This window comes from Podarcis bocagei (assembly GCF_964188305.1).
Source record: "Podarcis bocagei genome assembly, chromosome: 6".
Classification (NCBI taxonomy): Eukaryota; Metazoa; Chordata; class Lepidosauria; order Squamata; family Lacertidae; genus Podarcis; species Podarcis bocagei.
In genome coordinates this window covers 41,897,915-41,914,649 of record NC_138130.1, presented here as the reverse complement: position 1 = coordinate 41,914,649, position 16,735 = coordinate 41,897,915, and the positions used below count along the sequence as shown (strand labels likewise).

The 16,735-nt window shown below is 41.3% G+C and overlaps 1 protein-coding gene across 3 annotated transcripts in view; it reads left to right on the top strand.

The window, feature by feature from the left end:
• Nucleotides 1–15,045, top strand: part of PHKA2 (phosphorylase kinase regulatory subunit alpha 2) — a 53,469-nt gene extending 38,424 nt beyond the window's left edge. For 2 of the 3 annotated variants that reach the window (XM_081199409.1, XM_081199408.1), the window contains 5 exons: nt 3,697–3,750; nt 6,457–6,630; nt 8,088–8,141; nt 13,454–13,654; nt 14,853–15,045. In XM_081199409.1, the coding sequence (XP_081055535.1) occupies nt 3,697–3,750; nt 6,457–6,630; nt 8,088–8,141; nt 13,454–13,654; nt 14,853–15,026 (657 nt within the window). In that variant the 3' untranslated portion in view covers nt 15,027–15,045. The remainder of the gene's footprint in view (nt 1–3,696; nt 3,751–6,456; nt 6,631–8,087; nt 8,142–13,453; nt 13,655–14,852) is intronic. The other variant, XM_081199410.1, reaches the window with a different exon arrangement.
• The last annotated feature ends 1,690 nt before the right edge of the window (nt 15,046–16,735 follow it).

Genomic DNA, 16,735 nt, shown 5'->3' with positions numbered 1-16,735 from the left:
AAAGATTTGTTGGCTCACTCTCTCCGTAGCATGAGTTCCAGGGTGGTTTCCAAGGTTACTAAAGCAAGACTGCTATCCTGAATCAATAATCATGTGTAACTCCCCCCAAACCCCAGCAACACACTCCGCCCCCAGAAAGCAAAAACAAAACACTACCATAGCATCACCATCTTAACATAGCAGTGACATCCTTGGGGCCGTGTCACACTTTTTGTTTTTAAGTGCTCGCTTAGAAAGCGTAATGCGCAGTGCTATTTTTCTAGAAGAAGAAGTGCTGGAACTCACCATGAACACCTCCCTCGTTCTCTCTCAGTGGCAATGGCGCCCACTTGAAAGGTGCAGGAACTGAGTTCCAGTGAGTTCCAGCTTTAAAAAAGCCCTTGTAATATGTGGTAGGGCTGTAATGTGCTTTAAAACAGTGGCATCGTTCAGATGAACTTAAGATGAATTTTAACAGGGAGAAATGTAAAGTATTGCACTTGGGCAAAAAAAATGAGAGGCACAAATACAAGATGGGTGACACCTGGCTTGAGAGCAGTACATGTGAAAAGGATCTAGGAGTCTTGGTTGACCACAAACTTGACATGAGCCAACAGTGTGACGCGGCAGCTAAAAAAGCCAATGCAATTCTGGGCTGCATCAATAGGAGTATAGCATCTAGATCAAGGGAAGTAATAGTGCCACTGTATTCTGCTCTGGTCAGACCACACCTGGAGTACTGTGTCCAGTTCTGGGCACCACAATTCAAGAAGGACACTGACAAACTGGAACGTGTCCAGAGGAGGGCAACCAAAATGGTCAAAGGCCTGGAAACGATGCCTTATGAGGAACGGCTAAGGGAGCTGGGCATGTTTAGCCTGGAGAAGAGGAGGTTAAGGGGTGATATGATAGCCATGTTCAAATATATAAAAGGATGTCACATAGAGGAGGGAGAAAGGTTGTTTTCTGCTGCTCCAGAGAAGCGGACACGGAGCAATGGATCCAAACTACAAGAAAGAAGATTCCACCTAAACATTAGGAAGAACTTCCTGACAGTAAGAGCTGTTCGACAGTGGAATTTGCTGCCAAGGAGTGTGGTGGAGTCTCCTACTTTGGAGGTCTTTAAGCAGAGGCTTGACAACCATATGTCAGGAGTGCTCTGATGGTGTTTCCTGCTTGGCAGGGGGTTGGACTCGATGGCCCTTGTGGTCTCTTCCAACTCTATGATTCTATGATTCTATGATTCTATGATTCTAACAGAGAGCCAGGATTCATGGCAGTTGTACTGCACGTTCACTCAGTGTGAAACTTAGGTTCTAATGTACCAAATAGCCCATAAATACTATTCGCTTGCTGGGATTTTTGACTACTTCTGTGCTGTTCTGTAAGTGTTTACAACATTGGGGGAAGCTGACAGGCAAGAAAAGTTATCCTAAGAGTTTATGGAGGTGTTCTAAAGATGTCCATTATGGAGTAAGGCCCATCAAACACAGTGAGATATAGGAAGACTGCCTTCTACTGAGCAAGACCATGGGTCACCCTAGTTCTCTACACTAGTGGGTCTTCAAGGCTCTTTCCCAACCCTACCAAGAAATGTCAGGACTTGAACATGAGACTGTGCATGTGCTCCATCACTGTGCTAGTGGCAGAGCCTAAACATATGCAAGATTGTGCTGTAAGGCATGTTTTATTCACTTAGACATTGCTATATCTTAGATTTGCCCCAGCCAAGCCTTGAAGCATTTTATAGGATTATATAGAAAGCCTGTGTGTTAAATTGACTTTGCTCTGAAACTGTTATGCCTTTGCAACTCTATACCCTCAGCTCATTGCTTTCAGGGCGCAAATTATGTGTGCTTCTTTTTGTATATTCAACTGCCCACTAGAGGTCAGTATTAATACGATGTCATAAAAGATGCATTGCACTACAAAATTTCTCAGAGGGGTGTGGTTGTAAATATAGAAACATTCAAAACTCATTAAATTTGGGTATATTCATATAGATAGCTAGGCTTAGAAACCTAACAGCAAATTTATTTTATGTATTGCATTGTCTCCTCTTTTAAAGATGTAGCGAATGGTGCAGAATCCCAGAATAATCTAAAATATATTTGAGTGTTTTAATCACATAAGGGATTGAATACCAACATGGATTCTTGTTAAGCTGTTTAAGGCTACGCACCAACCTAGAAGTACCCAACAGCCCTTCATCCTGGCATTTCTCTAAACCCAAATGACTTGTGTCTCTGGATATTTTTAAGGGCTTAGCTTAGCATATGTTTGCCTAGCAACAAATCCTCCATTGTCTTCTTCATAGGGCAGGCAGCTGAGCCATAGATTAAGCTGTGGCTATTTATTTGATTTGGTTCTTGTCTTTCCTCCAAGGGACTCAGAGCAGTGTTTTAGTGCCACAATGCCCCTGTGAGCCACCTTAAGTGAAAGGTCATCTGGTGGCCTTTGTAGCTCAGTGGGGATTTGAACGGGGGCTTCCCCCCACATCAAAGCTCAGCATTTTGGCCACTGGACTATTCAGGTGTTGCTGCAGTTGCACTCAGCATCCTGGCAAAGTGGACATAGGCCACAAAGGTAGAGAGGACATCCTAACTTTAACTAAGCCTTGTTCTTGAAACATAAGGGGAAATTGCCACTGCCTGTGGCTGTTTGAAATGCATGCTGAAAAGCATTTGCTGAATTCTGGAGAAGGGCCGGGGACAAGAAAGCACCTCCTGGGTTTTCCAACTCATGGCTACCAAAATGGAGACTGTAAAATGAAGCGTGGTGTGTACACATGATCTTGTAAATGCCACCTTGACAGATGGAGTCATTTTGTGCCCCATTCTGTTAAGTGTGGATCTTTATATAGCCAAAATGGTACCATCCAAATACAAGAGGGAGGAATCAGCAGGCTTGGGGAAAACACAAAGGTTTATGGAAAAAAATCTTAAGTGTGTGGGGGAGCCATCTCAAACAGTTGTGAGCATGCTATGTGGGCACAGACTATTGACTCTGTGTGTGTAAGTTAAATGGAAAATAGACGAGGAATGGAATGGAGTATCGTGGGAAAGGGCATAGCTGTCTGGCTGGAACCCTGAACAGGAGCACACCACCATAGTTTCAGAGTTCTACCTGATTTAATACTCAAAAGCTAGAATATATTCTCCTGCATTTTTGACCATTTGGTCAATTTCAAAGCTAAACCAAGACATCATGATTAAGGAAAGCAGTTCAGAAACATTGTTCTTGATACTAAGATGATGTATTGGTTGTTTTGCTTTCCATTGCTTAGCTTGTTTGGCATCTTGCTTGCATGCAGCTGCATGGAATGGGGCTGATGCAATGGCTCTCATTGCATAGGAAATGTAACCTTAACAATAGCTCAAACATGCTTCATGTATTTGAAAAGCTCCTCTTACTTCATTGTTGCTGCTATCTGAAGGTCAGCATTTCAAGTAACAACACTGGGTGCAAAATCTGACACTTCCCCAAACTACTGTCTAGATGGTTTCTTATTTAGGCACAGATTGGGGACTGGTGCAAATTATCCTTGTTTTCTTTGATGCCAGAAAAGTTACAGCAATGACCTTCATTGCAGATTTCAACACATGAGAGCATGGGGACATTTACAGCTTGCTGCTCATACCTATATCATTTTATTTGTTTTCCACGTGGTGTTGTTTTTACTCATCTCCCCCCCTTTGTTTTTCATTTATTTTGTAGTTCTTCTATGGGGGCCATTCCACATCCAGCAGCATGCATTCTTCCAGGTCTATGGTAATCTATCATTCAGTAACTTAAAATCACTTCCTCTTTGTAGGGACAGAAACATGTCTAAGTTTACTTCGCTTTTATCTCTCATTTATTACAGAACTTGTTTTTTTCAGTTGTCTTTTACAATATAAGGCATACAAAAATTTATAAACATGTATTTTATATTTAAAATTGTGGCTTTGTGTATGTGTGTCTACATATATATACAGTGGTACCTCCAGTTGCAGACGGGATCCGTTCCAGAGCTCCAGTCACATCCTGAGGTTTCTGCAACCGGAGGGACCACTTCTGTGCATGCTCACGCAGTGAAACACTTCCAGGTTTGCCGCTTTCGCAACCTGAAGTTTATGTTACCTGAGGGTAACGTAAGCCGAGGTGCTACTGTACATATATATGTACATATATACATACACACACACACACACAAACCACAAACATTGCTTTATTAAAAGACTATGGGTTGTATCCAACGTCATTGCTTAGGTGATGGCAATGCTTCTGTCAGCAGAACAGGAAAGCAAGCCATTTTCAGCAATTTTCCTGTCAGCTTACTGTCAGCTGAAAGACACTGTTGGATACAACCCTATAGAATTATTCCATGTCCTTACATTGTCAGTATATTCATTTGTTTGTAGCTTTGTGTCCAGTGTGTTGGTAAACCTATGAATGAAATGTCCAATTAAAGCAGTTAAATGTAGATGTTGCAAAAGGGAAATGTAACTGTGAATCCCATACTGAGCATAAGAAAAGTCCTGATGGATCCAATGAGGAGGCTGGCTAGTCTAGCATCTTGTTTTGAGTGAGTAGCCAGCTGCATCTGGGAAGCCCATATTAGAGTATGAAGGCAGCAACTCTTCTTTGCCATGTGCCTCTCAGCAACTGGTATTCAGAGGCGTTCTTGGTCCTGAACCTGGTGTTTACCATTTAACCATCAAGGCAAATGCCCATTGATGGAACTGTCGTCCAGGCATTTTGTTGATCCGTTATTAAAAAGCTATCCAAGTCTATGGTCATTCAGCACCACATTCCATATCATCGGATTCCATATGGTTAATTGTGTGCTGTGCAAACAAATACCTTATTGGGTCTGTTCCGCATCTTCCATCTATTAATTTTACCGGGTAATCCTGAGTTCTGATATTACGGGAGAGGAAGACATTTTTTCTCTATTTTTCCACAACACTCCTTCCACACCCAAAAGTGACTTGACAGGACACATTTTCAGGCAAGAACCAATCTCAAGAAAAGCCTGAGGGGTGTCTCTGGAAGACTAAAGGGCTGGAAAAAATGAATAGGCCAACACACCTAATACCGAAGGAGACAAGAGTAGCTACTAAGGCACAGCCAGGAACAACAGTGGCTTACGGCAATCCAGTTGAGGAGCAGAGATGCCTGAAGGTGAGGAGTCAGTTTAGACTCCTATCACCAAGCAATACAGGTTCTGCTTTATCATTTGGTGATTGAAACCCGCCAGTACCTTTTTAAGCTATCTGAAGCCTACCCCAACAAATCTATTTTTAGTTAGGAAGCCTTGAAGAAAAATTGATAACACATTTTTAGGACTTATTAGAGCTAAGGGAAGCCACTTAAGAATGTGCTCTGGTCCATTTATTTTGACACTATAACACTCCTGCTTCCCCCTGTTAAATGGCTGTGTGAAGAACTATGCTACTTTATACACTTTGCAGTTTATACACTATGGTGCTTTATACACTTTGCAGGCTAGCTGCCGGGACCCACAAGTCATTTGCAGTGATTTATTAGCGGAAGGGATCTTATCGTTGTGGACACAGGTGACAAAACCACCACAGTACAGATACACTAATTGCCCAAGCATTGACATTTCCACTGAACCATGGTGTGATTAATGTCAGCTCTGCTGAATGGGTTACAGCCTGACTCATTCAATATCCAGAACCTCTGCATTGCAAATGAACATTAATATAGCAAAGGGGGAAATTTCTTTAACATACATTTAATGGAAATAGACCAATAAAATGGTTTTAAAGCATTATACACAAACACACACATCTGACTTTCCTGACGGATATCTATCACATGGTGCTTATAGATTTCAAATTGGCTGGCCTTTGAAAAGAATCTGGGGGGAAGCAAGAGGTACCAATGCAATGCAATCTTCATTCTGGTTGAGAATAGCTATGTAAGCTACATTTCACAAATGACTGTCACAGTTATCCACGTTGGATTCATGGCTTCTACTTGTGTAGAAGAGACTTTTTCAGCTGGTGTAGCTTGTGAGAAAACTGCAGGCATCTCAACTGCCTCTACTATGCAAGGTTAAGGAGCGCCATCACCTTTGCTCACTGGGATCCCCTAAGGCAGAAAGAACCCCATTAAGACATTTATGACATCTCTGGAATAAAGAATTTTGGAAGTTGTGCAAATGAACTAGGCTCTAATCTTGAATACATTAGGCAGTAAGATCCATTGAATAAAGTTTGGTGGGTCTTTCTTCTGATAGAACATAGACAGGGTTGTGCTGCTTCTGTTGGAAAACAATCTGCTCTCTTATTGTAGAGATTGGCTACCCACACCAATATATATAGCGAAATTGTTATGTATAATAAGCAGTAACCTGCTGAAGAACAGGTGGGCAGCTTGCAACCCTTTACCTTAATCAGTCTTTCTCCAGTGGGGATTGAAATGGAGCTTCTGACATTTTTGGTGAAATTTTGTCCTTTTTTTCAGAGATGCAGTAGCCCATCGTCTCCTACTAGTACATCATCCTTGCCAGGGTCTGGTGGGCACTGTATCAGTTGGGGTGACCGACAAGGGCAGTGGCTTCGCAGGAGGAGGCTGGATGGTGCTATTAACAGAGTCCCCGTGGGTTTCTATCCTAAAGTGTGGAAGATCCTTCAAAAGGTACCTTTGGAAGCAACAGAAGGGGGAGGGAAATGCCATGCATTCTTTGATTAGGTTAACTTTTAGAGTACACTGTGTTGCTTTGGATTATATCTAGAAACAGTTATTGAATTTCTAGCTCATAGGTGTTCCGTTCAAATATTCTGAAATAACAGTGAGTGGTAAACCAACACACTTGTTCCTATAGTGCAAGGATTTCCATTTGTGCAGCAGAATTCACCTTCCTTCCTCATATGCACTCTGCATTCTCCCCAAATCTGCTCCTGAGCATTAGGAGAAGGGATTTAGGAGGTGCATGGGGGAAAGAAGGGGTGGGGGAGACCCCTTTTGTAGCTAAAAAATCCTCCCAGAACTCACAGAACAAAATTGCCCAACATGTTTCTCCAGAGCACTGGTAGTTAAAGTAGTCAGAGGTGACTTTCTGAAAGGAGAGCATGGTGGGAAGACTGTCCAATATAAAAAGTAAGAATATGACTAAAAGCTGAATTAAAACCCTAAAAGCAGCAGAATACAATAATGCTATTAAAGAGAGCACCAGTAATACTCAAAACTCAATGAAACATCGTGATTGAAAAGACTCCATAGCATAGACAGGACTATGAGCAGGGCTGACGTGTCTTACAATTCAAAGCTTGCCTAAAAAGAAACGTTAACTTTTTCAGGAATGGCACCATAGTGTACCAAATGAAACGACATGAATCATTTTCTGCCTAGAAATTAAACTGCCCAGGCTCAATTCAATATAAACTTGCTTTGATTATTTAATAGAATCAACTGAATCTACTATTCTATGCTTACAATTTGAACCATAAAAGACAATATGCTGCCTCATTTCCCCTTAGAAGCAACAATTCCATCTAGATCCCTCTGTTGTTTGTTGCTTGTTACTCTCACCAAATGTCCACTTTTTATCACCCTTTGATTACAGATTTGATGGGGCCACTAAGGAGCAGATAAACTTTGTTTCCAAAGCAAAAATGTGGCTAGTTAGGGGTTTATTAGCCTTCTGTATCACACGTCACACGTGAAGCTCCACGTGTCCTTGAGTCACTGCACCAGAATAAGCATAATTACATTTCTGAATCCATACCTCTGAATTCCCTGCAAGCGTTCCACATTCATGACTAATTTGCAGCCAGATTTATCCTGTATTTTGATCTCACACAAGTAATTCCGTGCTGGTGAAGGATGTTTTTTGGAGAGTAGCATAATTAGACCGTCATCTGTTCTTACTATAGAATGATAACCTTTTCTTTGGCAGAGGTACTGAAATAATTTTACAGTTGCTGGTTTGTTTATTTTTAAAACCTGCCATATATCATAAAAACAATTCCCGGAAGAACTTGTTTAAAAGCCAACCACCTTCCAACAAATCCACATAATTTCCTTAAATGTTGATTCATTTAATTCTTACTATTTACCATGTTTTAATATTGAAATGTTCATATACATTGCAGTGTCACGGTCTCTCCATTGATGGCTATGTCCTTCCTTCTTCAACGACAAGAGAGGTAAGACTTGAAGAAGCTCTTAAGTTTTAACATAATTCCTTAGTACAAAGAGTTGCAGCTTAGTTCAATATAAGGTTAAATATTGTACTTATGCTCAGCCATGTCTGTTCAATATTAGCCTGTTGTGCAACATTGCAAATAAAATGTTCCTGAGTGCAAATAATTAACTCACAGTAAAGATTGATGACTGGGGGTGGGGTGGTAAGATTGGGGGGGAGAGAGGTTTTTTAAAATGCCTGCATTATTTTTCTTTTTAAAACTGTGTGTGTGTAAAAATGGGGCGCATTTTCTTCCCCAAATTTTACACTTTTCCCCAGGCTTTCACATCTCTACCTTAAAGCCAGCCATCATGTTTTTCTTGTATTAGGAGAACAGGTCAGAAATGTATACGGTTCCAGGTATGCTTTGAACTATAATGCCACTTCTTTGAAGACATTAACATTTGGAATCGTTCCTGTCTATGTTGCCCAGAATGAGATACACTGGAAGGAAGCTGTTGGGGCAAGAGGAAGAGGGCATATCTGAGCCATTATAATCCATGTTGTCATTGACTTTAACCATGGATGGACTAAATGTAGATTTAATGAGACGGAGCCTTTTTATTTCGGCTAATTTTAGAAAATGCAAGCCTTTTATAGAGTCACATAACACTCTTCTTTGGGCAGAAAATAATGATGTGTTATGAATAAAAAATATCTTACAATCCTATTCTAATCCTGCATGTTTACTTTGAAATTCTTACTCCCACATACGTATGCCTAAGGTTGCAGCCTTCGTTTGCACATCGTGACCAAACATATTTCTTTTCTTAATTAGCTTCCTAGGGGTTTGCAGCTCACATTACAGAACATTTTGCATTTCATCTTGCCTTGCAAGGTGAAAAATAATAATCTTGCTTTGAATCCAGCTAATACCCATTGATTTTGAAGAGCTTTTATTGCCTACTTTGGGTTCCAGGGTCATTGTCTTGCAGGCCTTTACCATTCCTGAAAAACAATTGGTCTTCAGAGTTCAATATGAGGGATCATCGCTGCAAATGTTTATCTTCTCAAATGTTGACTAATTTATCATGGAGGATATCCAATGCTGCATAGAACAGCTTTTGATATTCTTGAAGCACCCACTCTCACAAGGGAAGGGGAAGCAATCTCCACCAATTTCCCCTGCACTCTTCACCAAGGCAGACTCCAGAAAAGCACGGAAGGGGTTGCAATTTGTAAAAGGGAACTGATGGAAACAGTGCCTTTTTAAACATTAATGACAGTTACAGTAGGATTTCTTACATGCGGGTATTTAGAACAAAAACTAACGCTGGGTCCTTGTTCAAAGCGACAGCTTGTTTTTTGTGTGGCATAGTATCAAATAGCCCTTTTGGCACTGGTTCCCTCTATGTGTTGTTTCCAGAGTACAATGGAAAGGGGCTGGGGGGGGGGAGGAATCTATTATTAGCAATAGGCACCGAGTGCGTTATCAGCTCTGTACTTGCCAAGTGCTCATAATTACTGCTTAATGGGGCATTCTAATTTTAGAGGCAAGGTCTATTTTTCCAGTTTTTGTTGCATGGAAGATGGAAATGGGGTTATTGGCTTCCAGAGCATTAGAACCACCTGGCTGTTCAGGGGATTTTATTTTTTTAATGTTTGCATTAAACCAGTGGTGCCAGGGCAGTGGTTATTTCTGCGATTGGTGCATCCTCTCGATCACTGACAGGATAAGCTTTCAATTGACACCAAGGAGACAAGAGCCTTCAGGCCATCCTGTCCTGTTCAAAATTCATTTAGTGAATTCTCCTATGCTAGACTTAAATTCTGCATTTGTAATTTTCCAGACAGTGACAACTTACTCTGAGGTCCTTTCAGCAAATGCTTTGAATTAGCTTTTGGATTCGTTTTTGAGGCCTCCTTTGCAAACTTGAGTTCATCAGAGTTAAACTTTGTGTTTCCTAGAAGGATCTGTTTATGGTCAGGCGGATGGAGGACAACTTTGGAAGCTTCCATTGGTAGCAGCCGTTTTGGAAGAATAATCTCTGGCTGTAGTTTAATTTAGCTATGCCCAATAATATGGTATCTTATGTTGGTACTATCCTCAGTGCAGCTGAGGATAGATCCAGGGTTACAATGTTAACATTTCCTGTGTAGGTGCCAAGTATTTTCATCTTATTATTTAGTGGAATCCAAAGTTTTAAGGTACCGGTAAGTTTTCCCCTTACCTTACTCAGAAGATAATTATCTCCACAAGTCCTTCACTTCCTCCAAGGACCAAGGAAGCTACAAGTTTTGTTGGCAATCCTCAAAAGTTACAGGAAAGGACACATCTTTCAGTACTCATTCTTCTTACTGAAAGCAAAGTCTTGTACATCATCCTGAGAAGCTCACAAACCTATGAAGACAAGAGTTGTCTCGTTGCTGTTGTGTTGGCAACTCACAAGTATCAGTCATAGACTGTTGGTCGCTGCTAGAGTTTGTCTTCATGACACTGGGCTTAGAAAAGCACTCTGGTGGTTTAGTCTCATGAGAAGACTCTCCCACATATTCCCATAAATGTCTGAGTAAGTTGTTATGCTTGTGACTGTCTCATGATATGTTCTGGAGTTGTATCGCAGAAGCTCCCATATCACAAACATAATGTGAGAAGAGGACTTAAATCATACTGAAAATTGCTCTTACGTGTGAGCTGATTACTGTAATTGGTGGCATTGACTGGAAATTCCTGGATTTATCTATTGGTTGCGGAGGGGAGAGTGATTTTGTTTTTTGCCTTGAGCCAACAAAAATCAGGTTTTTTTGTTCTTACTTATAGTATCTAATTCTTTCCCCTGTCTATTTTATCCTCACAAGAATCCTGTAAAGGAAGTTAGGGTGTGAGTGTATGACTGACCCATGGTCACCCAGTGAGCATCCTGGCTGGGGATTTGTACTCTATTTTTTTATATATATAAAAATTTTATTGGTTTTACAAAAAATTTTATAGACACATACAAACAAATAAACAAACAAACAAACAAACATGTATAATTTCATATCCTTTTTTTTCATAAACCTTACTTCGTCGACTTCCCCAAACCTCCCCTTTCTACATCCCAGTTTCCAAAATTATTTCAGCAAATCCTAACACTTAATTTTATCAGATTTATCCCTTATTCTTTTCTTTTACTTAATCTTTTACAGCTGTAAACCCCTTTTTCCCCCTAAAACCTCGACATTTTAGCTTTCATTAATTTTACAATATTTCTTAAGATAAATTTTAAATTTCTTCCAGTCTTCTTCCGCCATCTCTTTCCCCTGGTCACGGATTCTGCCAGTCATTTCAGCCAGTCCCATGTAGTCTATCACCTTCATTCGCCATTCTTCCAGAGTGGGTAGATCTTGAGTCTTCCAATGCTTTGCAATGAGTACTCTTGCTGCTGTGGTGGCGTACATAAAAAAAGTTCTATCTTTCTTTGGCACCAATTGGCCGACAATGCCCAAGAGAAAGGCCTCTGGTTTCTTAGGGAAAGTACATTTAAGCACCTTTTTCATTTCATTATATATCATTTCCCAGAAAGCCTTAATCTTCGGGCACGTCCACCAAAGGTGATTAAAAAGTACCTTCAGTTTCATTGCATTTCCAACACTTATTATCAGGCAAATGGTAGATTTTTGCTAGCTTGACTGGGGTCATGTACCACCTATAGATCATTTTCATAATATTTTCCTTTAAGGCATTACATGCCGTAAATTTTATACCGGTGGTCCACAACTGTTCCCAGTCAGCAAACATAATGTTATGACCTATGTCCTGTGCCCACTTAATCATAGCTGACTTAACTGTTTCATCTTGTGTATTCCATTTCAGCAACAAGTTATACATTCTAGACAAATTCTTAGCATTGGGCTCTAACAATTCTGTTTCTAACTTTGATTTCTCCACCTGGAAGCCAATTTTCCTGTCTTGTTTGTAAACCTCCATTATTTGATAATAATGGAGCCAATCTCGTACTTTGGTCTTCAATTTCTCATGACTCTGTAGTGGGGGGATTTGTACTCTAGTCTCCACAGTTGTTGCAAGTTTCCAGCACCCAAACACTAGACTGAAAGTTCAGTGTACACACGTTTTGACTAACCTCCTCCACTCCAATCATCCTCTTGAGAGGGCACCAGCTAGGAGTGAGAATGTGCTCTGGCATCTTTTCTGTCTGTGTAATGTAATTTATGGGGAGATGATAAATTATCTTCACTATCAAGAGAGATTTATAAAAACTCAAATCCTTTTAACAGGCCTGTCAGAACTTGGCAACATCCAATTTTGTTGCTTAACAGGAATCAAAAGTAATAAGCGCCAGATCTCCTGAGGCTAAGTGATTCCATGTGACATCTGAGCATTTTTGCCAGTGCAAATTAGGTTGCTCGGCTTGTGCTTGCAATAACGAGGTGGTTCTTTGGGGAGCATCGCATCTCCCACATCACTGGTAGCAAGCGGCTTAAAAAAATAAAATTCTCTGCAGTATTATGTTTTGATGTAGTGTTACGATTCCTACCTCCAGCATAAGGCTAGCAACTGATTGTAATCATAAGGCCAGCAAAGCCATTTCAGAACTATTCTTAAATATTTGTGTTTTCCCACGTCTATATTATCTGCAGCTCGCCTACCTGCCCACTTACACCTGGTGTTACTGTGTACATCTTTCCCACACTGTTGTGGTAATTTGAGACAGCTATGCTGAACCATTCCAGTGTAGTCGGCAGCTGCAAAACAGTCTTCCTGTGGGCCTTGTCACCTTACCCTGGGACTGCAGGAAGGTTCTGTGCCTCGTTGGGTCCCTGCATGCAAGCGTAGCCTAGAGTGGCCTTGAACCTACGAAAGCCTGTCAAAAGTCAGGAGAGGGCAGTAACGTTTCCCCTTGTGAATGTGGTTGCATCAAAGCCTCCAATTGTACCTGCATCTGCACTCCATGAATCGCCATATCCTCTTAGAACACCTTTTCCGACAACAGATGCATATACACACTTCCTCTAACAGCTGGACAAAAGCCACGTACCTCACTGAAAGGCATCCTTAGCTTGCTGCCTGCGTGGAGTGTGGGTTTAAGGTGCTGTGGGTGGATAAACTACAGTACCTAAAAGCTTGGACGCTTCATCAGGATGTACATAGGAGACGGTGACATCTGTCAACTGATTTGTTTTTACAGAAGTCTCCTGCACCACAGCTGTTTGTTTAATAGCTTGGATTGAAAGAGGTCTCACTGCCTTCAAAAAGTTTAAAGTTATGTGCCCAACTTGGAATACAGTACCCCTTATGCTTCTTTGTTTTTGTTTCCCTTTTTTCTCTTCAAGATGACAGCTTGTGAGATCAAGTTCGCTGTCCACGTGGAGTCGGTGCTGAACCATGTACCCCAGCCTGAATATAGGCAACTGCTGGTGGAGGCCATTCTTGTACTTACCCTGTTATCTGAAGTAGAGGTGAACAGCATTGGAGGCATCATTCATGTGGACCGGATAGTGCACATAGCAAATGACCTCTTTCTTCAGGAACAGGTATGCATGGCGGATTTTCTTCTAAAAAGGCAAGCAACAAATCCTCAACACAGTTCCAAGTGACTGTGAAGAGTTGGAAACATATGCAATAGCAGGCAGGTGGTTGGAGGGCCAAGCAGTGTTAGAAACTGAGATATGAAAACTAAGAACTAAATGGCACCTTAAACCTAGGTTATGGGCATAACAACAGAAGGTCTAGGCATGCTTTTTCTTAATAACAAGAATACAAAGCTGAAAATGGATGAACTGCAGCTAAAATAATTATGTTCATTTTTCACATGGTCTAGTAGTCCTTCCCCTACTCACCCCTCTAATATTCTTAAGAGGGTCTTTTCTCCAGTCTTCAGAGAGTAGCTGGAAGTGGGGAGGCAGAAAAAGGTCCTCTTTTCCTTCCATTCTGCAGTTTTAATCTGAAATCTTAGGTGCAGTACTGCGCCCTGAGCTCTGAAACTGCTGGCGCTAATGAATTTCCCTATTGCAAAATGCACCTAGAACGATGGGGGTTTCGAACACTGGGGCCAAGCAAGAATGTGCCCAGTAGAAGAGGGGTAGCCAATGTGGAGCCTTTGCCAGGTGGGGGAGGGGGCTAGGACTGCAATTCCCATATTGCCTGATCATTGGCCCCACTAGCTACTGTAGATAGGAGTAATAGCTGCAACATCTGGAGGGTACAACACTGGGTATCCTTGCAGTAGAAAGTCACATACCATTTCACTGGTGTGGAGCAGCAATCAGTTGCTGTTGTGTATATCCCACCTTTTCCCCTGATGGGGGCTCAAGGCAGCTTACACAAATTAAAACAACACAGATAAAACCCATAAAAGATAATAATGGAAACAACAATCTCTAATAGAATTTAAGCAATGTAAAAATAATAATTAAAATACAGTTCAGACAAAAGAGCAGCAGAAAGTCAACATTAAGTACTAGGAGTAAAAAGTAGGTGCAGGGTTCCCTCCATCAGCACTGTGCAAGCACATAGAATCATAGAATTGGAAGGGACCCCATAGGGAATGTTTGTCTGGATAGTCACCCAGCTGATATTAGCAGCCCAAAGCTGCCTGCTTGCAGCTGCTGACTGAGAAACTCCCTGCTCCACCACTGTCTCAGGCCTACTTAAAAATAAGTAGAGAACCCCACCCCAATTTGCACTATACAAGTTTAAACATTTGCTTCCCCCCATCCTCGTATTTTCCAGAAATCTCTTGGAGCAACTGATGTCATGTTGGAACAAGACCTAGCCACGGGGATCTGCTGCTTCTTCTATGACAGTGCCCCAAGCGGGGCTTATGGGACAATGACTTATCTGACAAAAGCAGTAACGAGCTACCTTCAGGAATTTCTTCCAAGCACAGGCTGCCTGATGCAATAAATGGTTTAAAACACCAGGATCAGTTTTAAAAACCTTCTTCTCCACCCTCCCTCCCTTGAACCTCTCCCTTAGTGACCCGATTGCTCACTTCACTCTACCTCAAGACTTCGTGCATCATTTAGCCATTTAGAAAGGACACTGCCATAGGCATTTGGGTGAGCATCACTACTGTATGGCAATCTGCATTTGCTCAGACGTGGGTCCATGAAATTAAATAATGTGTATCAGTGCGAAACTGACTACAACCTTTTGTACATCCTTAAATGCCAGAGGCAAAATAACTTCTTCAGCACAAACACTCAGATATATTCTGTTCACATTTCACACCATGCATATGAGATCAACACATTTTGTAATAGGTTGAATATGATTATTCTCTTGCACCAAGAATGGGGAACCTGTGGTCCTCCAGATGTTGGACTGTACTTCCTATCATCTCCAACCACTGGCTGTAGGAGCTGGGGCTGATAGGCCCCTGGAGTCCAGCAAACATCTGTATGGCCACAGGTTCCCCATCCCTGTCCTACACAGAGGACCAGAGGTACTATAGCAAAGCAAATGGGATATCTCAACTACTGCAGTTTTAACTGGAAATCTGTCATAGAGAAGGTGGCTACCAACTTAGAAACAAGAAGGTGAGGAAACAGAAACTAAGATTTATTTTGAAATCTCTAAAGCAATAAAATCCAGAAGACACACATTGAGGAAAATCCATACATCAGCCTAGAAAAGGTAAATATAAACATTTTAAGTACATATCTAATGACGTTGTTTTTTCTCTCATTATAATGCATTGTCAGTGGCTAATCACAGTAAGAGGTGTACAGAGGGTGAAAACCTACATATAAGATTGTCTGACTTGAAGAGCTACATTCTGCTTTCATGTTGCACTGTCTAGAGATTTTGTAAATGTGTGAAGTAATCCCAGTGTCAGAATGCAGGTTGAAGTTTGCATGTTTAAATGTTGCCTGCAGGCAACTTCTCAGCCTCTTCAAAGGTAGCACATCTGCTATAAGGTGCATGTGAAATGTGGCAGCAATTGTTTCTCTCTAACTTCTTGCCAAGGTGGTTCATATTTAATAGCTCTCACTTCTTCCTGAGTCTCTGTTCCTATCATTTTAATTATTGCAAACAACATGGTTGTGTGAGACTGCTGCCACAACCTACTTAGCAATGTGTACCTGGCAGTAGAAGAAAATTTCCCAAGTGCTAAACTTGCCTCCGGTGGTTTCTAGAGACGAACTGTTTTGAAATTGGGTCTTCATCCAATGTCACAAGGAGCGTGAACTTCCATTCATGCAATAGGACTCCACATTCCTCTCCTGTCCTTGCAGCTCCTTCCCCCCATTTTTATTTTTATTTTGCTCCAGGGGGTTAGGGGACTCTCTGGAGAATATTTTGGAGCTGGGGGGGGGCTGGGGGGGAGAGGGATGAGGAAGGTGAAGTCCTAATCTTCAAAAAGAAGGCCACTCAACACTGGTTTCCACTGATAGTAATCTTTTGGTTTTAAGCTTATATTGCTTCATAGTGCTTTTAACATATTTTATGTAGTAATAAGTGCTGACTCCATGAAGTTTGGAGCAAACTAACTTCCTAATCAAAAGTGACTGTTAAGAATAGTGCCCTTGGCTAAAGTACTAACACAAAAATGTTTTGGTTTTTTTTAATTGTTCTGTTAAGATTGACTTCCGATAGCAGCTCCCTGAAAA